Genomic DNA, 26,067 nt, shown 5'->3' with positions numbered 1-26,067 from the left:
TTCTTTAGAGAGGAGATAGCAGATGATAGGCTTAGATTGAAAAGGATGATGCACTTTGGCAACCTCTAATGAGAAGAGACTAAATAAAAATAAAAAATTCTACCCAAATTGGGCAGAAATGTGTGCACCAAATGACCCTAAATCTGGTCTTTTATTTTACTTTAAAATAGATGTAAAGATGGACAGATAGAAATTTGCTAAGGTTTTCATGAACATTTCTAATTTTGCCATGTTTTTTTGTTGTTTGTTTTACATCTCAGGTCCTGATGTCGCAGTTGATGTTGTTGATGTTACTAAACAGACTGATAGCAAGATGAAGCTTAAAGAGTTTGTTGATTATTATTACAGCACAAACAGAAAGAAAGTATTAAATATAATCAATCTGGAGTTCTCTGACTCAAGGTACACACACAGTAGAGAACTTAAAAATATTCTACAATTTTGACAGTGTAAAGACATCCATGACCAAATTTATTTGTAACTTTTTTTCTCTGGAACAGGATGAATAGTATTGTGAAGAGCCCTCAAATTGTGCAGAGCTTGTCTTGGGTTGAAAACTACTGGCCTGAAGATGCTCTGCTTGGAAAGCCAAAAGTCACTAAATACTGTCTGATCTGTGTCAAAGACAGCTACACAGACTTCCACATTGAGTGTGGCGGTGCCTCTGTCTGGTATCATGTGTTAAAGGTATCAACTGATTTTGGAGCGGTCGTAGCCTGTTCAGATTGCCCAAATTTTCTTTCAAACCTTAAAACATGTCACTGTTAGTACAAATGGATGTCATGTATTTCCAGGGAGAAAATATTTTCTTTCTCATCAAGCCCACCTCTGCCAACCTTTCTCTGTATGAGCGCTGGAGGTCATCATCCAATCACAGTGAAATGTTCTTTGCTGACCAAGTGGACAAGTGTTACAGATGCTCTCTGAAGCAAGGACAGACTTTGTTCATCCCATCAGGTTAGAACTGCAAAACTGCCTTCATGTCATACGAGCTATGTTAAATCATATTTTAGTAGTCTGTAGAAGTCTGTCATCTTTTTCAGTAGTATGTGAACATGTCCATTATTCATAAATTTATACAGTAATTCTTAATTTATATGAAATCATAATAAGATGTTTTTTCCTCCAATGCAAGAATACATCTCAAACAATTTCAACCCTTTACATAGTTTTTTTTTTTTTTAATTATTATGTCTATTATTATATTATCATGTTTTTGGTTAGATGCCATTTTAATGCTACATTTATAAATAAGAACATGTAGGCTACATACACTGTATGGGCAAACATATTGGTACTTCTGTCTATTACAAAAAAACACAATTAAAGAAAATGTATGGAGCTCTGTTATTACTTATCTGTGATATCATACAAGTTGTTAATGTTTTATAGTTTTCCTTGGAATTATGTCTGCATTTGTTCAGGCTGGATCAATGCAATTCTGACTCCGGTTGACTGCTTGGCATTCTCAGGCCATTTTGTCCATAACCTGAGTGTTGAGATGCAGATGAGGTCTGAACACTTGTTTTATCACATACAGTCACCCTTGATTATGCTTTGTTAACATTTTTGGTTGGTAACAGTTTGACATTCTACACTTAAATTATTCTAAAGCAGTTCTGTTGATTTTCCGTAGAGCAAATGAAATTGAGAGGCGACTAAAGGTGAAAACCCTCACCCCATTCCCCAACTTTGAGACAGCCTGCTGGTACGTGGGGCGCCATCTTCTTGAACGATTCAAAGGTGAACTCTTAGTTTCATGTAAAAACCCAAGCCGTAGTTGGCTGTAATATGTTCTGTATTGGGACAATTCCACTTTACATCATCATACACCTTGCAAAAAACTCCTGAAATTACGTATGATAGAAAAATAGATGAACTCCGAGCCTGCAAATTCATAGCAATGTGTGCCTGCTCCTCAGATTACACAGGTGGATTCTTTAATATTTTTCAGTCATTAAATCAGCAAATCACTAAGTTCTCACGTCATACATCAAAGTATTTGGCTGAGTAAGAATCACTTGGAGCCACTATTTAAATAGTATCTCAAACCTATATTAAAAGTTCCCTATTTTCTCCCCCACTATTTCATTCATATACATGTGTGTTGTGTGTTATGCAAGCTAGTTTTGATCTATAAGGCCTCTCCTCTCTCCTGAAACAGAGTTGGAGATAAAAGCTGAAAGGTTTAACGTTTGCCTCATATTCATCTTATGATGTCACACACAAATGTTTTTGCTCAGTGATTTTTGTTTTGTTTTATGGAATGGAATATGTACCACCAGAAATTCAATTTGAATCATTCAAACTTGGTCTGCACCATCTGAAGACCTGGGAGAACAACAATGGAAACATTTTTGAGTCCTCGAAATAGTGTATTGACATCCAAATTTGTGTTTCATTATATTTCCTTCACTACAAAAGAGGCAATGCTTAATAACTCCCTTGCCCATGCTCTGTAAAAACCCAAAACTTCACATGTATATCAATAGTCATGGCCTGAAGATATCTGACTGTGATTGTGAATGAGGGGTTAGGGACATTCTGATATAGAGTATATAGCAGGCATGAAAATGCCTCACCTTTCGGCCGTTTTGAATCCAAAATAGGTCACCCCAGTGAATCGCGTATATCCGATGAGAAAATATTTTAAAGGGGTTGTGGATAACCAGAGAGTCAGTGCATCAGTGAACTCCGGGTGGGATGGGTACCGAAGACGGCACCGATTCACGTTAAATCAAACAGTGCCATGTTCCGAAGCGCGTCTTAAGTTGTGGCTGTCCACACCATGATGTGTTGGTAATTTTCTACGGCACACAGCAGTGTACGCACAGCCAGCGTACTGACGTCACCCACTCACGCTAGATTTCATTCACGCTACGCTTAAATGCATTTCCGGGTTTGGTATTAGGGTTAATAAGCAAGCGCACACCGGCAAGCCAAACGAGAGTGAAGCTTTGCGGTTCCTAGCATGCTTTGCTTGAGGCTGGTGCCCCACACCTGCGTGGACTTCTTGGTGCTGAGGCCGAGCGGCGACTGGGAAGTCCCCGCCATCGGTTTGCCATATGCGGGTAGCACTGCCACTATGCCTGCCTCTCCTCTGCGCGGACCACAATGCGGACATAGCAGATGTCCGTCTTCACCCACCGATTTGAATCATGTTATAAGGTGTGTGGCTTTACCATCGTTACAATATATTACTCATACCATATTTATAATTTCATGGGTAACAATAAAACTGCAAAATCTTGTGGCCAACCTGTAGCACTAGCAATCGACACCCTGCTGCCTCAATTACCCAATCATCTTACAAAAAGCGTAAGAAAATGGATAGATTACTCATTGTTTTCACAACTCTCACCATCTTTAGTACCTGTATCTGATGTGGTGCTGGCACACAATGCACAGTTGAAGAAGTCTTCAGAAATTCTAATTGTTTCTGAACAAACTTTCCAACATATTGGTGAATCAGGACCGATCTTACCTGTATATTAACAATACAAATAGGACCCTTTTTGCTTTCTGGTTTTAATTTTTCTGTTGTCTGTGATATTTTTAGTTGCATTCTGTAAGCACTACTTTTCCTACTATTAGTCTGCTTACACATTTAAAATGTAATCGTTTTTATTTATTTATTTTTGTAATTACTGCTATAACTTTCCATTTCTGTTCATGCAGGCTTACATAAAGAAAATAAGCAGCCAGCCCCATATCTGATCAATGGTGCCAAAATCATCAATGGAGCCTTCAGAGCATGGACAAAAAAGCAGGTATGGAGAAAAGAGGATGGATACAAGTTGTTGATCACAATTTTATTATATAAAAATTTTGACATGGATTTTTTTCTTGAAAGGCCCTCTTAGAACATGAAGATGAGCTTCCAGAAAACATGAAACCCTCACAGCTCATCAAAGATCTTGCTAGAGAGATTAGACTCTCAGAGGTACGTGTATTGCGTTTGCTTCAAATATAGTACAAAAATAATAAACTAGAAACATTTCCGCGAAAATTTTGAATGGGACTGCTGACTCTTGCAAGGTGGAAAGACGCATGTAGTACTTGTAGAAATAGTAGTAGTAGTAGTACTTGTAGTAGTAGTACTTGTAGTAGTAGTAGTCGTAGTAGTAGAAGCAGTAGTACTTGTAGAAGCAGTAATACTTGTAGAAGCAGTAGTACTTATAGTAGCAGAAGCAGTACTACTTGTTGTAGAAGCAGTAGCAGTAGTACTTGTAGAAGCAGTAGTACTTGTAGAAGCAGCAGTACTTGTAGTAGTAGCAAGTACTTGTAGTAGTAGAAGTTGGGCGTACCTTATCAATTGGGCAAGATGGGCAGAGTGGCGAGAATCCTGCACGTGGGGGGGGGGGGGGGGGGGGGGGTTGAATAATCCTGCATGTACCTAATCAATTGGCTAGAATCCTGGGTTTACCTAATCAACTGGCCAAGATGGCCGCTGCCCTGGGTGGGCGGAGTGGTGAGAATCTTGAGTGTACCTAATTATATGTCCAAGGTAGTAGTAGTAGTAATAGTATTTGCAATAGTAGTAGTGGTACAAAGGCCAAGCCTTGAGTACACATAGAAAAAAAGGCAGTTGCTATGCAGAAGTGAGAGACCAAAAAAGCACTATTTAAATAGCAGTACATTCCATTACATTTAACTCTTTGACTGCCAGACGTTTTCAGAAAAGGGATGCTGTCAGTGCCAGCCGATTTAAGCATTTTGACTGATCTTTCAAGGTCCACAGAAAATGTTCTGTTTGGACTATGGAAACACACATACTACCAAATGAAAGATTTGTTTCTACCTTATTCCGTTCTTTAGTAATCAACAATAGAAAATGGTTAGTTTCACCCAAATGCACTTGTTTTGGACCAAAATACGGAGAAATCAAGCTTTTAGTGAAACGATATTATTTCATGCACTCTAGTGAATTTTACACTTCTTTTTGTCCATGAATGATGCCACAAACACCTAAATAGTGCTTTACTTCTATAAAACACTACCACCAAGAATGAAAAAGTGTTTTTTGATAGCAAAATACGTTTATTTACATTCAACAGTGTAACAATTTGACAACAATTTGGCAAACTATTTACAAATGTGTGCCACTGTGGTACTATTTACAATTATGTGGATGTTTCAACGACAGTTTTTCATTTTGTGAAACACTCCCCTGCGTGCAAGGAGACGCAACAGGATTTGCACAACAGATTAGTTTCACTGCGATTGCCTCTTCGCGTGCAGAAGCTACACTTTCTTGCAGGCCGTTTTTTTCCGGGGAATAGCAAGTATATACTGCAGTGTGTGTTGCCATCAAGTCTAATATCAGGATCATGCTATGGTTACGTTACGGTGGTGTTACGTCTGGCTTCCTCATGTCCTTCAGTTCCTATACCGGGTGGTAGATGTTCTGATCCATCTTATCCACTCCATTCATGGTGGCATCGTAGTCCAGAACCAGTGTCTTCTCCGTGATCAGACTGTACCCGCTCCTCCGATGAATATACATTGGACTCGGGGTACTCTTCATTGTCCGATCGAATGTCCGCTTGTGCAGCTCCGCGTTTTCCGGCGTTAGCAGCGCTAGCCGGTGAGGCTTTATGACGTGAGAATAAAGGCCGCGTCAATGCTTCCAACTGTGGCGTCAACCTCGGGATTCACCATCATCATCATCATCAATGTGCATTGGTCGATGCTTTTCGACTACTCTCCATCGCCCGATCGAATGTCCGCTTGTGCAGAAGTACCTGGTCGGTTGTGCTGCGCGTTTTCCGGCGTTAGCAGCGCTAGCCGGTTAGGCTTACTACGTGATCATAACGGTCGCGTCAAGGCTTCCAACTTTGGCGTCAACCTCGGGATTCACCATCATCATCATCATCAATGTGCATTGGTCGATGCTTTTCGACTACTCTCCATCGCCCGATCGAATGTCCGCTTGTGCAGAAGTACCCGGTCGGTTGTGCTGCGCGTTTTCCGGCGTTAGCAGCGCTAGCCGGTGAGGCTTATTACGTGATCATAACGGTCACGTCAAGGCTTCCAACTTTGGCGTCAAGCTCGGAGTCATCATCATCATCGACATCAATGCGCTTTTTAGTATTGATCGATGCTTTCCGTCTTTGAAAAAAATGCTCAAGCGTGAGCTGCTTGCAACCGGTCGCCATTGTTGCTTCATCAGCCATTGTTGCATCATCAGCCATTGTCCCCTCAACACTCTAGCTCCGCCTCACGTCTTTTACTGATGCCCACGGTGGGCGGCCCACCCAATCTTGTCCAAAGAGAGTCATCGCTGCCATCTAGGGGCCAAAACGAGTCATTTTACTAACTAGATCTGCTTGATACTTTCAGCACAGCTGCCCAAGGCTTTTCTCCACCCGTTTCCAAAAAAAACAAAAAAAAACATAGTGAACGTCTTTTAACGTCCTCGTAGGTTTTTACTAAACGTTTTATAACGTTTATGGCGGTCAAAGAGTTAAAAACAAAAAATAATGTTATGCTTTTATTTTTGAAAATGTATTTAAAAAATAAAATACAATTGGAAATGAGCTAAACTGTTTAAAATTGGAACGATTGGAATCGGTCAAGAAATGTGGAAGTTAACTATAATCAACATAAATTAAAAGTTCCTTACTGTCGCTTTAAGAAACATGTACATTCACACACGCACATTCAACTGAGTTGGATGAGAAAGCGCACACCTTGAACAAAGGCTCTCACGACTTAACGGTTCAAAATGCAGATTCCAGAAATGGCAAGGGTTTGGGGAACACGAGCATGTTCTCATTTTTTGATATCGGATGAAAAATAACAGAATTAGAACAGGTTGAAAACTTGATTTTAAAAAATTGAGGAGAAAAAGGCGACCAAAATAACATGGGGGTGAATAGCCGGAAAAGTGTGACCCGCACAGGGAGGAGAGCTTACATTCCTTTAACGTTTTTTTGACACTGAGCTAAAGATGGGAAAAGTTGCAACAAAATAAGCTAACAATCATATTGGCCGGCTATCGTATGCGCGCGTAGCGTGGCTTCGAAAAAGGTTGTTGATTTGTGGACTTTATTCCCCCTTTTCTATTCATTCCAATGGGACTTTTTTGGGGGGAATTTGGGGGAATTGCATTGCCATGGTAACTTGGAATTCCAAGAAAAGTAATGCTGCAGCGAGTCAGATCGAGCCACATCTTTTGATACCTCATTCGTGCCGGTGCATTCAACGGTACGGGCCGCAAAAAATCAGTGGAATAAAATATAATAAACCCGATTTTCTAGGATAGTAATATGTGCTTGCTTTGCTTCGCAAGCAGTAGCTCAGCTACTTTGACTTTCGGACCTGGGACTTCAGTGGGTATTTAATAGGGATGAGCCCATAATCTCATCTCGAATAAGATGGATCTTTTGTGTAAAAAACTGCATAAAATCGTGAGCTGGATGCAGGTGGCTCTGTCGGATGCTGTTGCGTTAATATTGCTACTGCATCACATAAGTATTTAGTAGGACTGTCAGTTCAACGCGTTAATTAGATTAATTAATTACGCTGCAAATTAGTGCATTAAAAAATAACGCAATTGATTGGGAGTATCTAGTCAATGCGCAAGCATTTGAAATTTGGCCCATTGAGGCTGCAGTGGTGCGCCACTACGACTCGAGTGAGACAACAACTGACATGGACACGAATGCGGCACAAGAGAGTGAGCCAAACTTTGAAGGCGAGTTCACACAGTGACCACACGTGACAAATTACACACTGCAATTCACACAGAGTGCGGTGCGTGAGCTGTATGTGTCTGGAAATTTGCACCCGCGAGACCGCAAGATCACGGGGATTCACGCTGAAGAGTTGAGTTCACGACGCTACTTATAAACAATAGCAATGCTTGCCTGTCGTTCACATTGATAATATTTTTGGGACACTATTTCTGGGACTTCTACCATGAGTAAGTACATTTTGTGTTTAAATAGTGTTATTTTGTCATGCTTAATTTATTTTGAGCTCGTTTTTTGGCTTTTAACTAATGTCAAGCTATGTAGTTAGCTAAAAACGAATTCGCAAATGGTTTTATTTTTAAATATACCGGGTCTACCTTGATGCAGACGCCTGACTTCCCGTATGGATGCTGTTCCGCATCCATTCCGCAGTCAATGTGAACCACTGATCTGTCTATATTACTGGATAGCCCATAGGCCAAGACTTTTGAAGCCGTGAGGCCCCCATATTACCTCTCCCAAGAAACCTTTCTCGGCATACGATCCTATACATTTACAGTATTGATATTGGAAAACATTTGATACAGTACTTAGTAGAAACAGCATGATTTATGATGTGTTCAATTTGTTAAACAAAAGCAAGAGGACTTCAGACCTTTTACAACTTGCAATACATTATATGATGAATGATGAAGGATCTTTGTGCAGTTTGTCTCTTTTTTTACCCGTGACTGCCACCTCTGGCCAAAACCGTAACTGCAGCATCTGTTTCTGGCTCGTTCATGGTGCGCGTGCGAGTACGTGCATGACCTTAAAGCGACAGCCACAGTTGACAAAGGAAGACATGACTTCAAATGAGGAAAGAAAAACTCCACCCCTCCCCTCCCCTCCTCAAAGAAACTGTGTAGTGTGCAGTGTCCGCACACTCTACTATAAAGGGAAGATAAAAGCTGATAGGTGCAATCAGAGCAAAATAGTCAGGGCTCTGTACTCATCTGGGCATTGGTGTAGCATGCATGATGTAGAAAAAGCTTTAACATTACCTTTTTAAACGGCACAGTGCAATATTTACAGGAGGAAACATATTTTTTTATTAAATAATTATACCTGTAATTCAACAAAATATGCCTCTGCCAAATCTAATATTGGGGTCTGAGGAACTAAATAAAAACTAATAATAGAAAAAAAGGCGTGTTCAAAGCAGCACATGCCGTCCACTTGTTAACTCTTTGACTGCCAGACGTTTTCAAAAAAGGGATGCTGTGGGTGCCAGCCGATTTAAGCATTTTGACTGATCTTTAAAGGTCCACAGAAAATTGAACTCTCATCTTTCATCAGAAAAAAAAAGTTTGTTTCTACCTTATTCCGTTTTTCAGTAATCAACAATAGAAAATGGTTAGTTTCATCCAAATGCTCTGTTTTGGACCAAAATACGGAGAAATCAAGCTTTTAGTGAAACGATATTATTTCATGCACTCTAGTGAATTTGGCACCTTTTTTTTCCATGAATGATGCCATAAACATCTAAACAGTGCTTTACTTATGTAAAACACTACCACCAACAATGAAAAAGTGTTTTTTGATAGCAAAATACGTTTATTTACATTCAACAGTGTAACAATTTGACACAACAATTTTGCAAACTATTTACAAATGTGTGCAACTGTGGTACTATTTACAATTATGTGGATGTTTCAACAACAGTTTTTCTTTTTGTGTAACAGTCCCCTGCGTGCAAGGAGACGCAACAGGATTTGCACAACAGATTAGTTTCACTGCGATTGCCCCTTCGCGTGCACTTTCTTGCCGGCCGTTTTTTCCGGGGAATAGCAAGTATATACTGCAGTGTGTGTTTGGCCATGTTGCCATCAAGTTTACTATCGGGATCATGATACGGTTACGTTACGGTGGTGTTACGTCTGGCTTCCTCATGTCCTTCAGTTCTTATACCGGGTGGTAGACGCTCTAATCTACATAAAACACTATGTGCACACGTTCTAACAGGCTTGCTAATCACTTGTAGCCCGGCCTGCTCGAATGTGCACTGTCATGGAAGGTGCAAACACTAATCAATATTTCTATAAAGAGTGATGGCACCATCCCAGTTAGGGTGAAGGCTGTCCAACCTCGGCAGGTCGGATCACCCCCAGGCTAATTATCTACAAACAGAAATCCCTGCTTGCTACAAAAACTAGCCAGCCACCGATTAAAACAGCTCCTTCAGGTTAGCATCAATGTCTGGTGTCTGGCCCAGGAATACATATTTTGTGGCTGGATTCTTAATTTTTGCACCGGGGTCTCTCAGCATTATGTTGCCACTGGGTCTTGGAAAAGCGATTTTTTTTTTTATCTCAATGAGTTTCTTACCTGGTTAAATAATGGAATTAAGAAGGGTGAAATGCGGCACTGTGCGCTGAAAATAGCTCATTCCACATGTTCGTAAGTTAAAATAATTAAACTTTCTTCGCACTTGAGTATATAATATATACTCATATACTCATATATACAGTTGTGATCAAAAGTTTACATACACTTGTACATAATGTCCAGTTATTTCTACAACTCTTATTTTTCGCTGATAGAGTAATTGGAACGGATAGTTTATTGTCACAAAAAAGATTCATTAATTTTGGTTCTTTTAGGACTTTATTCGGGGTTAACAGAAAAAGTGACCAAATCGGCTGGGTCAAAAATATGCATACAACAACATGAATTAGCAATTTTGGTGACTTAGAAAGTTTGTCAATGAAATGAGCCTCATACCATTACCTCTTAACTTCTTGTGTGTGATTTTGAGTGACTGCAACTTCTCTGAGGCCATTGAAATAGGGCTCATTGGATACCAATGCCCACAAACGCTACAATGGACAGTCATAGGAGCTTAACGCTGTCAAAACGGATCTGAAAATGCAAATCATTGACTTGAACAAGTGAGGAAAGTTGCTTGGAGCCATTTCAAAGCAGCTGAAGGTCCCAAGACCAGCAGTGCAAGCAATTGTTCGCAAGTATAAAGTGCATGGTACTGTTTATCACTGCCAAGATCAGGAAGAAAATGCAAACTATCACCTGCTGCTGAGCGAAAATTGGTCAGGAGGGTGAAGAGTTGACCGAAAACCACCAAAAGCAGATTTGCCAAGAATTAGAAGCTGCTGGAATACAGCTGTCAGTGTCCACAGTCAAGTGTGTTTTAGCATCGCCATGGACTGGGAGGCTGCCGTGCAAGAAGGAAGCTCTTGCTCCAAAAATGGCACCTTAAGGCTCGACTGAAGTTTGCTGCTGATCATATGGACAAAGATAAGACCTTCTGGAGGAAAGTTCAGTGGTAAGACAAAACAAAAATTTAGCTGTTTAGCCACAATATGCCCAGCAATAAGTTTGAAGGAAAAAAGGTGAGGTTAACCCCAACAACACCATGCCTACCGTCAAGGTGGTAGTATAATGCTGTAGGGCTGTTTTGCTGCCCATAGAACTGGGCTTTACACAGAGTAAATTGGATAATGAAGGAGGAGGATTAACTTTTTTTTTTTTTCCTTTCAAAAATCATCACCTCAAAGTTTGTGTTTTGGACACTCTTGGGTGTTCCAACAGCACATTGACCCAAACACACATCAAAAGTGGTAATGGAGTGGATAAATCAGGTTAGAATTAAGGTTTAGAATGGCCTTCCCAAAGTCCTGACTTATTAAACCCCATTGAGAACATGTGGACAATGCTAAAGAAAGTCCCTGTCAGCAAGCCAACAAATTTAACTGAACTGCACCAATTCTGTCAAGAGGAGTGGTCAAAGATTCAACCAGAAGCTTACCAGAATCTACTGAAGTGAACATGGCCAAGAGACATGCAACCAAAAATTAGCATTGCTGTCTGTATATTTTTGACCCAACAGATTTGCTCACTTTTTCTGTTAATTTTTTGTTCTTTTAGGACTTTAAAGAACAAAAATTCATGAATCTTTTTTTGTAACATGAAAGTACCCCGCTACAATGACTCTTAAAATCAGAGTTGTAGAAATAACTTGAAGCCCATTAGAGCCATGACATGTTCTTTACAAGTGTATGTAAACTTTTGACCACAACTGTATATTAGGGGTTCAACCGTGCAACGATACTCAAAATTTCAGGTTCGGTTCGATATATTAGTGTCACTGTTTGATATTATTATTATTTTTTTAAAATATACATTTTAACCTACTGCCCAAAGCCAGCTGGGATAGGCTCCAGCGCCCTCCGCGACCCTTGTGAGGACAAGCGGTTAAGAAAATGGATGGATGGATGGAATATACATTTTAATAATTTTTTAATTTGTAGTTTATTGAAATTACCAACATTTTGTTTCGACTCAAAAGTAAAAATTTTAAGTCTGGTTGCAATACTTTCCCTTATTTTCTGCTGTGCCTACTTAGAAGTTAGAATCATAAGTACCAACTCGGTCCACTCTTCACCCTCCTGACCAGTACTCGCGTAACAATACTTTCCTCATTTTCTGCTGTGACTACTTAGAAGTTAGAACCACAAGTATATGTCAAAATAAAAAAAAGCACCTTGTCAAAAATTGGTTTGATAAATCACCTATCTTCTGTTGTGGATCCTTATCAGTCGAGTATACATAAAACAATATCTCACTTAATACTGTTTTTGAAACATTATTAATGTTTTCAAACGTTTGAAACATTGTAATACAGAATCATCCAAATAAAAGCTTGTATCACCCAGGGTCTCTGACTGTATTTTCAGTATAAGCAGAATATAAAACACACACTTTATCCCTTGAATAATGTTCTAAAAACCCTTGTACTATGGTGTACAACTAATATATAATATATATATATATATATATATATATATATATATATCAGGTACAGCTTTACTTGAGATATTTTCTGTTCTGCATTCTTAGCAAAAGTAGTACTGGAAAACTGGAAGTAATGATATTCAACAGAATATTAAAAAATATATATCACTCACTAGCGCCATCTAGGCATGCAGTACCCTCCATTCATTTAGAATCAGAATCGGTTTTATTGCCATGTAAGTGAATAAATTTCGCTGCTCGGGCCCTAATTATACCTCTTTATTAATGGCCTGTTCCTTTGAAAACCCCATTGGCTTGTAGATTATTACTTACGGGAAATTTATAAACCAAGCAACCAGTAACCAGCCAAATTAATCAGTAACCTTAAAATTTAATGTTTTGATGGTTGATTTTTCTAAAGATGATTCAGTTGTTCTCTGTCTCTAGATTGCGACTAAAACCGTTAAGAGTGAGCTGCCAGTCGAGGGCCCCCCATCGCCCCACTCTGATCCTGAAGATCCTCTTTCACCGGCTCAGGTTCCCTCACCAAGCATGGAGATAGTCAGAAAGAAAGCCTTCAATCTCCCTAAACCCCATAGACTACCCAAACGCCCAAAGATGTCTAAGGCTTCAAAATCTCAGAAAACGCTTAAGGCCAAAGACGGAGGAAAGAAGAAAATTACAACTATACAAGATTCACCCCCTCCACCTAAATCTTCAAGTTTCAAAGCTCTGGAGTCCCATGCAAGAGATATCTTGAGTAAAATGGAGCAGTCAATGAAGCCAAAGGTAAGCACACTGGCAGATGATGTTTAAAGGTGTATTCAAGAATTTTCTCAAAAAGTAGAAGCCAATCGTCTATCTGTTTTTAAAACAATGCACATGCGGAAGACCATCCTACCAGCTCTCCAGCTTGTCCGAGGGAAACGCCTGTCAAATGTCAGGAACGTGCGGGCTCTTCATCGTCATCAGTCTCTGCAGCCGGCCTTGCTTTATAGATGGGTGTCTTCTTGCGGCTCTCATTTTCAAAGTATGCGGTGGGATCGGTGGAACGATGAAAGGCTGAGTCCGAAGCTCACCGGCTACATGCTACAAACACATGCGCAGCTAGGAACGAGCACGCACAACGACGTCGTTATATCAGATTGATTGACATGATCGAGAACCAATCGTTAAGATGATCCACCCGGAAGGTACAAAAGATCCTTGAATACACCTTTAAGTAGAGACACATGGACACAATTATTGGTACACTTGCTAAAATGGTAAATTGACTGCTTTTTATATAGCACTTTAACTACACCATATGGTGCCCAAAGCGCATTACAATTTAAGCCTCACACACACACCAGTGGTCGGCTGCTGCCATGCCCACTGGGATAAAATTGGGGTTTAATGTCTTGCTTTAGGACACTTCGATATGGTCACCAGGGGTACGGATCGAACCCACAACCTCACAGATGGGAGACGACCACTCAACCACTGAGCCATGCCGCCCCCTTAAATAAATAAAACTAAATAAGTTCAAATTGAGTCCAACTGCAATTTTGTGTATGCAGTGTTCCTTCGTTTCTTGCGGGTGTTGCGTTCCAAAAACTACCTGTGATAATGGAAATCCACGGTAATTTTTATTTTTTTTTATTTTTTTATTTTCGGTTAATTATATATATTTTTTCGTCTTGGTAGGGTTTTTAAGTTATTATGAATGTTTTTCATTCATCATATATGTTCTTTTTTTTATTTAGTAATTTTTCCATCAAAAGTATGTTTTTTTAATTTACTTATACAGCACATTATATATTTTTTCGTTTATTCTAAATGTTTTTTCGTTCATACTATATATTTTTTCTTTTATTATATATGTTTTACGCCTCACCAAACACTTTATACATGCACTTTTCTTCATAGGCTTTAACATTTTCTCACATACTTTATCTCTTTTTTAAATACAGTAGGCCTATACACTCTGTGTTCAAACCTTTGTGGATTTTTAAATACTAATAATACTATAAAATAGAATTACACTAATATCCAAAACATTTACTGGTATTTGAGATTCGGGCCGGTATGTTTTCCTAAAATAATTACAAAAATATATAATTTAAACACACACAACAAAACAGCTGTTAGAAAGAACACTCTAAATTTTAATGATGATGATATTAGGCTGAAAAATCTATTTTGACCGGGAGGCTTGGAAGCGCATTGCTGCCTGGTGGCCGGCGCCTGCCGCGTGGGTCTATTCGTCTGGCGGTCTCGACACGACGAGCTGGTCAGCAGTCGATCCGCAGCAACAAATCTGCGGAGTGGATCCGCAATGCATACGCATTCAGTGTAATCTAGGGGTGAGCCCGTGGAGGACACACGCTGGAGCGTTCCTGAGCATGAAATTGGAGAAACTGTCAGGCCTCTTATCTCCAGGTCGCGAACGCGCACGGCGGGCCATACACCGTTGGAAAGGTTTCGTCATTGACGAATCCACGTATGTCCCCAGTAGGACGTAGGTAGTCCAGGACGAGGATTTTCAAAAAGTTACCCCGCCGGCGATGGTTCCCATCCCGGGTAAAAATCTGCCATTTGTCGGCCCTTTATCTCTGGGACGCAGGAGACCGATGATTTTCAAACGGCCACGACTGGTTCGGGGCGAACAATCTTAATCTTAATAATGAAGATGCGAGGCAGGACAAGTAAACCCATTTTAACCGGGACCGCATTGCCGCGGTACCCCCGAAACTCCACTCGAGCGCTCGTGGTCGGCGGGGCTGCGTGAACCGTGGGGCAGGTGGGGGACGCATGACGCGTTGTGCCGTCAACAGGCACGACTGCATGGTTTGGGGCGGACAATCTTAATTTTAATGATGAAGATATGAGGCAGGACACGTAAACCCATTTTGACCGCGGGGCCCCCAAAAATCCTCTCGAGCGCGGGCCTGCGTGAACTGTGGGGCAGGTGGCAGGCGGCGCGCTAAGCTGTCTGACAGCGGCGACGGACGTCACGTGCATATACTGTAAAAAATATATAAATAAAAAGCACACTGTAAAAAAAAAAAAAAACACGCTGTAAAAATCCACGAAACAGCGAGGCCGCGAAAGATGAACCCGTGAGAAACGAGGGAACACTGTATAGCAATATCTCAGTTAGATTTTCATTTGTCCAAAAATCTTTTTGGACACATGGGGACCCTTTTACCAGAGCTGCTCACACACATATACTGTCAACAGTATATGTTCACTAAGTCCAATGCAAAAGCTGTATGAAATGTGCTTTTACAAAGATAATAATATTCTGTGGAACTGTTGTTTGTCAGAGGTGACCATTTTTATGAGTTTAGTTTAAACTCATAAAATTATTAAACTTATTAAACTTATTAGTTTAATAAGTAGTTCAGATGGATAGTTTTAGTTTAGTTTTAGTAGTGAGCAGTTGCGTTAAACTGTTCTCCGTCTCATTTACAGGTAGGTCTATGAGAGATTATACCAAGTAATGCAGTAATTTCTTTTCCAGGGAGTGAAGAATATTGTGACAATGCCAGAAAAGGAAACATTAAAGCAAAATAATGTGGACAAGTTTGAAATTAGGGAACAGAATAAAAACAAGAATGAAGCAAAGTGGAAGTACAAGGTGAGATCTTTTATTTATTTTTTAATAAAAACATTTTTTATGAAAGCAACACTAAGGAACTTTCAGTTTATGTTGATTATGGTAGCACCTTATGGACAAAAGCGGTTATGCCTGAAGGAAGACCAAATTTCGCATGAAGATAAGCGCATTGCGTTGTTTTTGAACTCACACCAGCGAGTGAAAGCCGGGCCAGTGTTGATCCTTGACTGTCCTTTTATCCAGTTAGCTTCCAATCATTTTTGTCTCCTCAGACAAAACCTTTCAGTTGTTTTGCAGCTTCTGCCAGGAAAGCAGTAATTGTGCGTCAACATTCAATTTGACTTCCACTTTTCTAACGAATAGGGAAAGGGTGAAGTACCGTATGCCATGAAGCAGTCAGCACATTTGTAGTTTTTTGTGTGGCAGTGTTTAGGGCTAAACGATTAATTGCATTTGCAATTAAAATTAAAAACGTGATTTCGTAATTGTGAAAAGCTGAGATCTAAATGCTCATTGAAACGGAGCGGAAGGAAAGAGGGGGGGGGGGCAGGAATGTCACCGCTGTAACTCAAGTGTGGCGCCATAAGTGTACGTATTTTTGGTGAGTTTTTCTTTTGTCTCATGAGAACGACAGTTAAGTATGTAACTACTGTTCTATGAGTCCCGAACGACCGCCAGGTGGCGGTGCTGAAACAGCACGGAAATCCCCCATGGTCAGCCCCGAGCTACACACACCACGCCTCATCCCTCCTGGACTCCTAAATCCGGGAGGGAAAGGGATTAAGCCCGAGGGGCCGGCAGCCGGTTACTTTTCCTGTCGGCAGCTCAACTACTGGGCTGTCCTCGCTTCGGACCCATGGGTGCTTTCAACCTTGTCTCATGGGTACAGAATTCAGTTCCGACGCCTGCCTCCTCTCTCCAACCGGGTCAGAGAGACTGTCATCAGCGACCTGGAAAAAGCACTAGCTCTAGATCAAGAGCTGGCGACTCTCCTCGCTAATTTCGTTATCGAAGCAGTGGATCCCTTGGCTCATCCAAGGGGATTCTACTCCCCCTACTTCCTCATTCCAAAAAAGACCTGAGAGGTCTCAACCGTTACCTCAGGGTGTTGCCCTTCCGCATGCTGACTACGTAAGCCGTGTTGAGGACGATCACCCGAGGGGAATGGTTCACATCAATCGATCTAAAGGACGCTCCTTCCACGTCCCTATTGCTTCAGCACTGGAAGTTTCTCCGCTTTGCCTACAGGGGTCGCCACTGGCAATTCAGAGTACTGCCCTTCAGGCTGTCACTCTCACCCAGAGTGTTCACACGTGTAGTGAGGGCGGCCCTTGCACCCCTGCAGTCAAGTAGCATGAAGATGCTCCCTTACTTGGATGACTGGCTAATATGCGCCAGGGCTCAGGCACTCCGTCCTCCGTCTATGCTTCTACATCAGTGTCATGACTTGGACTCAAGGTCAACCTGGAGAAGTCCTCTCTCGTTCCCTCTCAACAGACTCTGTTCATCGCAATATTGTTGGACACCACCTCCATGACTGCTCGGCCATCCCCACAGAGGGTAGACAATGTGCTACGCCTCATCTCTTTCTTGCGTGCCAATGGGATGCTGCCATATGTCCTTTTTCTGCGTCTGCTGGGCAAGTCAACGTTCCTGACGTCGCTTGTGCCACTAGGCCTGCTGTTGCTTCGACCATTGCAACAGTGGCTGCTCAGTTTCCGGCTCGACCCGCTGCTGGACCGTCAGAAAGGTCTCCGAGTGTCCAGTCGGTTCATGGGTGCTCTCGCACCTTGAGGTCGCCGGTCTGTTCTATCAGCGGGAGTCCCGCCTAGGTGTGGTACCTGCACGTCACGAAGTTGTCACCACCGATGCCAGCCTGAGCTGATGGGGTACAGTTTGGCAACACAGGACTACTCAAGGCCAGTGGTCTGCAGGGAACAGGTCGCTGCACATCAATGTGCTGGAGCTGCGGACGGTGCATCTGGCCCTCATTCATTTTCTGCCCTTCGTGGCAGGGTGCCATGTCCTGGTACGATCGGACAACACCTCCACTGTGTATCACATAACTCAACAGGGCGGGACAAGGTCCGCCTGTAGCAATTCCCCCCGCCTTGCCGGCCTGCGGGCCATGTTTCTCCCGGGCGATTAAGGCCTAAAGGGCCTGCCAAAACATGCCTCTAAAACCTATGGGTGACTTAAGAATCACCCCTGAAAACCTGAAGTTTTCCTGGATATTCAACAATATTGTCAATGCCTACTGAATAATTGACATCTCAGCTCCTGAAGCAGATAGAAACATAATTCCCAAAACATTTCAGGGCTTACACCTGTGGCGTATACACAAACCTAAGTTTATTATTATAAACCTTCAATATATATTTTTTTTAATTCAAGAAACTGTGTCACATTTGCGGGTACATTTACCAGGCTTCAACAATAGAGAGCATTTGTAAAAACCTCTGGGAATCGAGTGGTAATTTATTCACCGTCCATTGCATTAGAAGGCCGTCAACATTTTCAACATCCTCATTGTCTACAAATATATTTCTTAACAATATGTCACTGTCTACTGAGTACACTGATTAGAAGTCCCCCCCGCGGTGTCGTCAATCACCGTCATTTATTTCAAATCTCCCGCAAATCTGCGTCAGCCATGAATGCTCAAATACAATTCCAAGACATACAACGAGGCCCAATTCACCCTCTCGTGTATATTCTGATGCATTTCATCAGCTAAGAGACCAATAATTTGTCAGGCTTCAGTACGGTACGGAAAGAAATGGCCCTAGTGTGAGTGCACCCCTAAAAATGTCCAAAAGCCTTAGAGTAGCTTCCAAGAAGGAGGTTTTCGACTCACTAAGCAATAAGGACTCACGGGGATATTTTCATAATCAACAAAGGCTTTCTATTTACAATATATCTCCGTGGTTAACTTCAAAACAAAAAAGCAAATCCAAACTTATTGAACTATTGATCTAGTTGTGTGTAGTTTTTAGTGGTTGACAAACTTTCGCTCCTTACTCCTTCAACACAAAAAACAACCCTTCCTCGGCCCAACCAGCTGTCTTAAATCTGTATTATCGGAGGAGGAGGAGGAGCTGGAAAAGCAATGAACATAATTCACATAATAATTATCACAATGTCAAGAAAATGAATACATAGGCTCTAACATCCCGGCCCCTCATGTGAGCGGCAGCAAAACATTTACATTCAAGGGAGCCAAAAATAGAACAATTTGCTTAACATAGATTATGCTCTTCAAATTTCTAATTAAAAGTTAATTTTATTTCTCAAGGTCATAACCCATCAGAACAACTGAAACAGTATGGGCCGAAGATTAAAAAAATTAAAATTAAAATTAAATTAAATTTAAAAAACAGTCACATCCCTCTTCCATTTATCCTGCTGCCCCATTAGTAGGCAGAGCTTGCCTATTGGTAGTTGAATCGTACTAGTTTTGGTTTGACCCGAAACACTTCTGACAAAGCCCTTGGCATCCGGAAAAGTCTTAATGATGCGCCCTTATGATCCAAGAGTTTTTTGGGGCTGTGCTATCAACAATAATAACTATATCTACAGTACTGAGGTTCTTTCTTATGTTGTTCCACTTGCTCCTTTCTTACATGAGTGTAAGCAGGCCCGGCTTGAGAAGGCGGGATCAGGGACCCGTTGTGCCACCAGAGGTCACTATTTCGCTAATTTCAAAATCAGCCAAGAACATGCTTTTGGTAAACCTTGCCAGGTCCAGAGTGACAAAGTTGGCGTCAACATTTTCTAAAATACAAATGCCAATCTTGACTTTGTTGTAATGTTTATTGGACACTTTTTTCAGACCTTTCAAAATGTAGAAGTTTTCTTTTTATCTAAAATAGACTAAATTTCGACACTGGTGTTCGTCAAAATGGCCAATATCTGCGCTGATAATCGGCTAGGCCGATACTAAAACCATAAAAAAATCCCATCCCTTTGATTGCTGATTCAACAACACAAGTTAAATTATGAGAGAGAGTTATAATTGGGAGCTTGGGAGAAGATTGTAGGACTATCACAATACCCTTCATACAGAATCTGCTATCTGGATACAATGGAATTGAGAAGAATGCATTGCCAAGATCCACCGCAGAGAATAATTTGGAATTTGGATCAAGGTTATTCAAAGCATGGGGATCTGGTACATTTGGTGCTCTAGCAATGACTGCTTTGTTTACCGCATGCAAGTCATGTATCATCCTCCATCCAACTGATGGAGGCAACTTCTTTACAGGAGAAAAATTGTATATTACATGGTGAGCACATTCAATCAGCACTCCAGCTTTTAACAAATCTTCAATTACCGGTTTTATTTTGTCTTTAAATCAAATATTGTCTTTGATACGGTTCATCAGTATGTACTGTATATATATCCAATAGTGTGCTGGTACCATTTGTATGTGCCAACCCAAATAGACTCTCCACATTTTTTTTACTTTTACTGTACATTCACCTGGTTCTCCTTCCCAATCAGTTGCTTTTCTCTCTCTATATATACACATATATACACAAGGACCAATCTTTTACCAAGGAGATGTGTGGATCAGTGCAATTATAGTACAATTGTTATGACACTCAGTGTCACTTGTAGGCTGAACTTGTATTTATTCAGTAGTAATATGTTGCATAAATCATTCATGATCCCAGCATCTCCACTTTTTCATCATATGGGTGGTCTGGGCCTGTTATTTCTTCTTTCTTTGCATTGTGGAACTTGCCACTTTTTACTCGCAACTGCCACGTGTGGCCTAAAGCATAACTGCAGTCTCTGTGTCAAGCATCGCTCTTAAGGTCACTTCCAGTCCATTATTTGGTCTTTAAAAACTTCTACTATAATGTTGAATTAATCAATATTGTCATGCTTCTTTTTCTTTATAAAACAAAAATATTTTTCCCATAGTTCCAACATCTATCTGTATCCTTATTTGGTTCCCAACCATTATTCCTTCCATTATTGCGACCCTATTCTCTTCCTCGACCACGGCCTCTGCTGCACCCTCATTCTACAAAATACACTTCCTCACTTGCAGCATTATAGAAGGTGTCTACTTTCTTTTCACCATTTATTTTCCTTTTTATTCTATACAATGACATAATCCATAAAGTCATCTGAAGTTTAAGTTGAAACACTTACATCATGTTTTGTAACCCTTTCTCTTATTACAGGTCACAACCCATTTAACTGTGCATTTTTGTTGTTGCTGATAAGAACCACTTGCTTCTCCAATGTCAACTATATTCCTTTCTTTATATTTAACTCTAAATCCATGCAATTGCTCTCTTGAGTCAAACAATGCACATTAACATGTTTTCCTAGATTTCCTCATGCAGGTGTGCATAAGGAAATGCCCACCCACTATCACCAAAGCAGCGCACAGGCAACCCAACCTGGACCAACACAGTTCTCTCATCCTCTTTCCCCAAAAAATGGTGACCAAGATGACCAAACTCAGCACAGGTTGATCACTCCCGTGAGAGAATGGCCTATCCGACTGCTCCTCATGAGCATGACATGAGAGCAAACACAAGGCCGGACAACCTATTGGCTGCCACACGCAACCCAGATAGGCGTAATCATAAAGCTTACTCACCACCTCCGCACGAGTCACCGAACGGAACAAAGACCCCAAGCCACACCCACTTATAGCATATTTCCACTGGAGCCCAGCACCGCACCGTGCAAAGCCAGCACGGTGTTGGCGAGCGTTTCCGTGTCGGAAGTACACCGTGCAGAGCTGGAAGCGGCCCTACGCTTATGTTGGGCCAGAGCGATCCCAGGACATGGAGTAAAACACCACGGCAGTTGATTGGGCGGTCGGTCCTGCGATGCCATCAGTAATGGACATCGACGAAGGGAAAAATAAACAACTTAGCAGCCGTGCCCTTTTTGACAAGTGTTCGTTTTCTTCTTCGCTCCCACTGCTATCAGCGTGTATAGCCTCGAGGGCTTTCCGACGATAAAATGTTTTCCTTTTCTTCGCGGCGGCAATCCTCCTTGCGTTGCGAGCTCTGAAGAAGCGCCACATCTGAAGCACCACAAAAAACAAAACGAGCAACCAATACCGGGCAGCGTCGTCCTCCATGGCTTCCGTGTTTTGGTTATGTGTTGTTTCCTGCGCTCTACTATTGTCGCAGTCGGTTATACACTACTTCCGCCCAGCCTCCCAGATGCACATTGGAGGTGGTAACACAGTGCGTGCCTGGGTTGGGCTGAGTTGACCCGCCAGCGAGCCGAGCAGTGCGGTGCTGGGCTCCAGTGGAAATACGCTATTACTCCTCATTAAATCTTCACAAACATTCACTGATGTTAAGGCAATTCAATTATAAAAACGCAGACTCGTCCTCCTACTTTTCTAGTCCACAAGCTCCCCTTAGTCCTTCAATTTAGCCATATTTAATCCCACAATTTTTGTTTTTATCTTTTTCTCTCACAAATTTTACCTGAGGGTCAGGTATTAAGCCCTGAGAGGTCCATTTTTGGTCCACGCACCTCAGGTGTGACACCACCCAAAATTGATTATTTTCAATTTGTAATCGTACAGACTTAACCCATTAAGGCCTAAAGCGCCTGGCAAAACATAACTCAAAATCCTATGGGTGACTTAAAAGTCAATCCCAAAAACCTGAAGTTTTCCTGGAAATTCAACAATTTAAAACAATTATTGATATCTCAGCTCCTGAAGCAGATAGAAACATAACTCCAAAAACATTTCAGACCTTACACCTGTGGCATTTACACAAACGTAAGTTTATTATTATAAACCTTTTTTTTCTTTTCTTTTTTTTTATTTGTTATTTTTTTTTAGATCAACAAACAACCGTCTCATCTGCGGGTATAATAACCACGGGGAATCGAGTGATACCTCCAAAAGAAGGAATCCATTCAGGCAAATAATTCCATGCTTTGATCTTCATAAAGTTATCCATCTATTGGAAAGGAATACAAACATTTTTAGGCCATTTCTCACTAGTCTGACACAAAGCAAACTAGCTAGCATTACACTTCTTCACAATAAACGTTGCCATAAACGACCTTGCAATTCGATGCCCAGTGCCTACCAATAATTGCTGGACTTTATCACATATCTTTTGAGAGCTACAGGCGTTTATTAACTAGAAGGTCGGCTGTTCGGTTCCCGCTCTCCCCAAGTCATGTGTCGTGTCCTTGGGCAAGGCACTTCACACACATAGCCTCTAGTGCTACTCACACTGGTGTATGGAAGGTGTTTGTGTGAATGTTTGGTGGTGGTCGGAGGGGCCGTAGGCGCACACTGGCAGCTTCACTTCCGTCAGCCTGCCCCAGGGCAGATGTGGCTACTTAAGTAGCTTACCGCCACCACAGTGTGAATGTGTGAGTGCATTAATAATGTATCCATTGTGAAGTGTCTTTGAGTTTCAAGAAAGAAAAGCACGATATAATCTAATGCATTATTATTATTATAGTAGTCTATCTGTACCCCACGGTAACCAGCACCGAATCTTTCTCACCGCCACCGAGTCTCTCTCGCTTATTAGCTCCCCCCCCTCCGCTCGCCGCTTAAAAGAGACGCCGAATGTGCGCGTTCACAATATAGTTCAAGTTCAAGTGGCAGAAATACACATTTAGTTCATGTTCACCCAAAATATGAGAACTTTTGTTTCATTTAACTCTCCTTGGATAGCGCACTGGCCAACCAAACACTCTTCCTCTTACAAGCTGCATGGCCCCGAAGTTTGCCGTGGCCAGCCAAGCAGGCACTCTGGGTGGGCAAACTAGCATGAAACCCTGCTCTATTGTACTCCGTGGTTAAAGTAGACAGTTGGCATTTTTTCAGCATATGCTGTGATTGTTCAAGGGAAATAATATACAGCTAGCCTAACAAAAAATACATAATTGTATGTTAATGTAAAATGCGGTGTAACTACACCAGTGTACTTACTGTTTGACGTCACCATTAGAGCAACAGCCGGCAAGTCCAAGTCCAAGATAAGAGAAACGGGAGTAGGGGTTTGTGTTAAATTGGCAACTTCCAAACGCAAGCCACCAATCCTTGAAGCCTTGCTCAGCCTCTAGGTCTATTCAGGGGTACTGGAGAGGAAGGTCCGTTCGGAAGTTGGATCTCAAGATCAGGAGGAGCAGTGGGGTTTTCGTCCTGACCGTGGAACACTGGACTAGCTAAACACTGTTGGCAGAGTCCTCGAGGGTGCATGGGAATTTGTTCAACCAGTTTATATGGGTTGTTCAGACTTGAAGAAGGAATTCAACCGTGTCCCCTGGGAGTTCTGTGAGGTGTGCTTCGGGTATACAGGGTACCGAACCTTCTGACATGGGCTTTTGGGTCCCTGTAAGTCAGATTCACATTCACTTTAATTTTCAGTGAGGGGTAGACTCAGCCAAGGATGCCCTTTGTCACCAATTGTATACATAGCCTTTATGAACAGAAATTCTAGGTGCAACCAAGGTATTGAGCAGGTCAGTATTACATCTCTGCTTTTAGGATGGCCCTTAGTTGGAAGATGGTGTAGTACCCTCTCCAGGTCGGGGCTTAGAACCTGACCGAAATGGAAGAGGTCAGTTATCTTGGGGTCTTGTTCATGAGTGATGGAAGAATGGAACATGACTTTGTATCGGTCTGTTGTAGTGAATGAGTAGCTGAACCCAAAGCCGAAGCTCTGGATTTCCTTGTCAACTATGTTCCTACTCTCACCTATGGTCACAAGCTCTGAGTCATAACCGAAAGAACGAAATCCTTGATACAAGCATCTATAATGGGTTTCCTCCGCAGGGTGTCTGGGCTTTCTTTTTAAGATAGGGTGAGAAGCTCAGTCATCTGTGAGGGGTTCCTCTCTAGTGTCGTCTCTGATTTTGAGGTGATTAATCTAAGCCAGGGGTCACCAACATTGTGTCCAAGGGAATCCGGTGGTCCCCGAGGATCAAATGAGTAGCCCATGGGTTTGTTCCAAAAATTGCTTACCAGTGCTATGAGATTGAGATTTGCTAGGAATGAAAATGTAAACACTAAAAGTGTTGCAGATTGGTATTTATATGTTTCCTATTTACTGTGAGAATCATTATGTATGTGCTTATGTGACATTATTTTTCTTTTTGCTCCACAGAATAGTAAACCAGACTCCCTGCTAAAAATGGAAGAGGACTGCAAATTTGACAAGACATCAGTTTTAGGCAATAAAGTCAGCTTTACACTGGCACACAAGAAAATCTTGAGGTATGTACAGGATGGCCATGTTTGCCATTTAATATTTACTGAGTCCAACCCACGTTGAATAAGGATAATAGCAATCATAAAAATAAAAAAAAACATTTTAATTACAATAATAACAATACATTTTCTAAATTAAAGCTGGGAGCAGGTTTAAAGAACACTTGCTGCCTTTGTCCGCCTTTGTTGGGGTACTGGCTTATTGGTGATCACAAACTGGGTTGTAGGAAAGAAGGACAAAAGATTAGTGGTGTTAGGCGATTAAAAATTTTAATCCAATTAATTACAGGATTTTTAATTAATCGAATTAATCTATTTTAATCTCATATCTGATAAAGGTCCCCAAATAAAGAATTTGAATTCTGGGACATTACAATATTGAAGTGCATGACTAATCAATTGAATCCACCAAGAAGAGAAGTTTTCAAATCTACTTTTTTATTGTTGGAGTGTGCTCCTTAGAAATACTATTTGACGGGGACAGGGCATAATTTTTTTGTGTTTTCGTGTTTCATATTTCCTTCGCCATGAAAGACGAAATGCGTAGAAACTCCTTGGTACATGCTCCAAAAAATCCCAAACTTCACATGTATGTTTATAGTCACGACCTGAAGGTATCTCTATGACAATAGTCAGTTATAAATATAGCGCCACCGAGACCTTAGGTTGACAAAAACAAATTACGACACATAAGGTATTTTGTCCAAAATTTGGATACTCTTCGTAAGTGTGATAAATAAGTCATTTA

General features: G+C 41.3%; 1 protein-coding gene across 2 annotated transcripts in view; it reads left to right on the top strand.

Moving 5' to 3' along the window:
* Positions 1-26,067, top strand: part of phf2 (PHD finger protein 2) — a 128,940-nt gene that overhangs the window by 45,934 nt on the left and 56,939 nt on the right. For both annotated transcript variants that reach the window (XM_086088000.1, XM_086087999.1), the window contains 10 exons: positions 261-402; positions 501-687; positions 795-957; positions 1,425-1,512; positions 1,637-1,743; positions 3,679-3,770; positions 3,854-3,943; positions 12,936-13,277; positions 15,994-16,110; positions 25,216-25,325. In XM_086088000.1, the coding sequence (XP_085944126.1) occupies positions 261-402; positions 501-687; positions 795-957; positions 1,425-1,512; positions 1,637-1,743; positions 3,679-3,770; positions 3,854-3,943; positions 12,936-13,277; positions 15,994-16,110; positions 25,216-25,325 (1,438 nt within the window). The remainder of the gene's footprint in view (positions 1-260; positions 403-500; positions 688-794; positions 958-1,424; positions 1,513-1,636; positions 1,744-3,678; positions 3,771-3,853; positions 3,944-12,935; positions 13,278-15,993; positions 16,111-25,215; positions 25,326-26,067) is intronic.

This window comes from Leptonotus elevatus, chromosome 10 (assembly GCF_054856555.1).
Source record: "Leptonotus elevatus isolate MCC_2025b chromosome 10, RoL_Lele_1.0, whole genome shotgun sequence".
Taxonomy (NCBI): Eukaryota; Metazoa; Chordata; class Actinopteri; order Syngnathiformes; family Syngnathidae; genus Leptonotus; species Leptonotus elevatus.
Note: the sequence above shows the minus strand (reverse complement) of the source record. Positions and strands in the feature narration are given on the sequence as shown.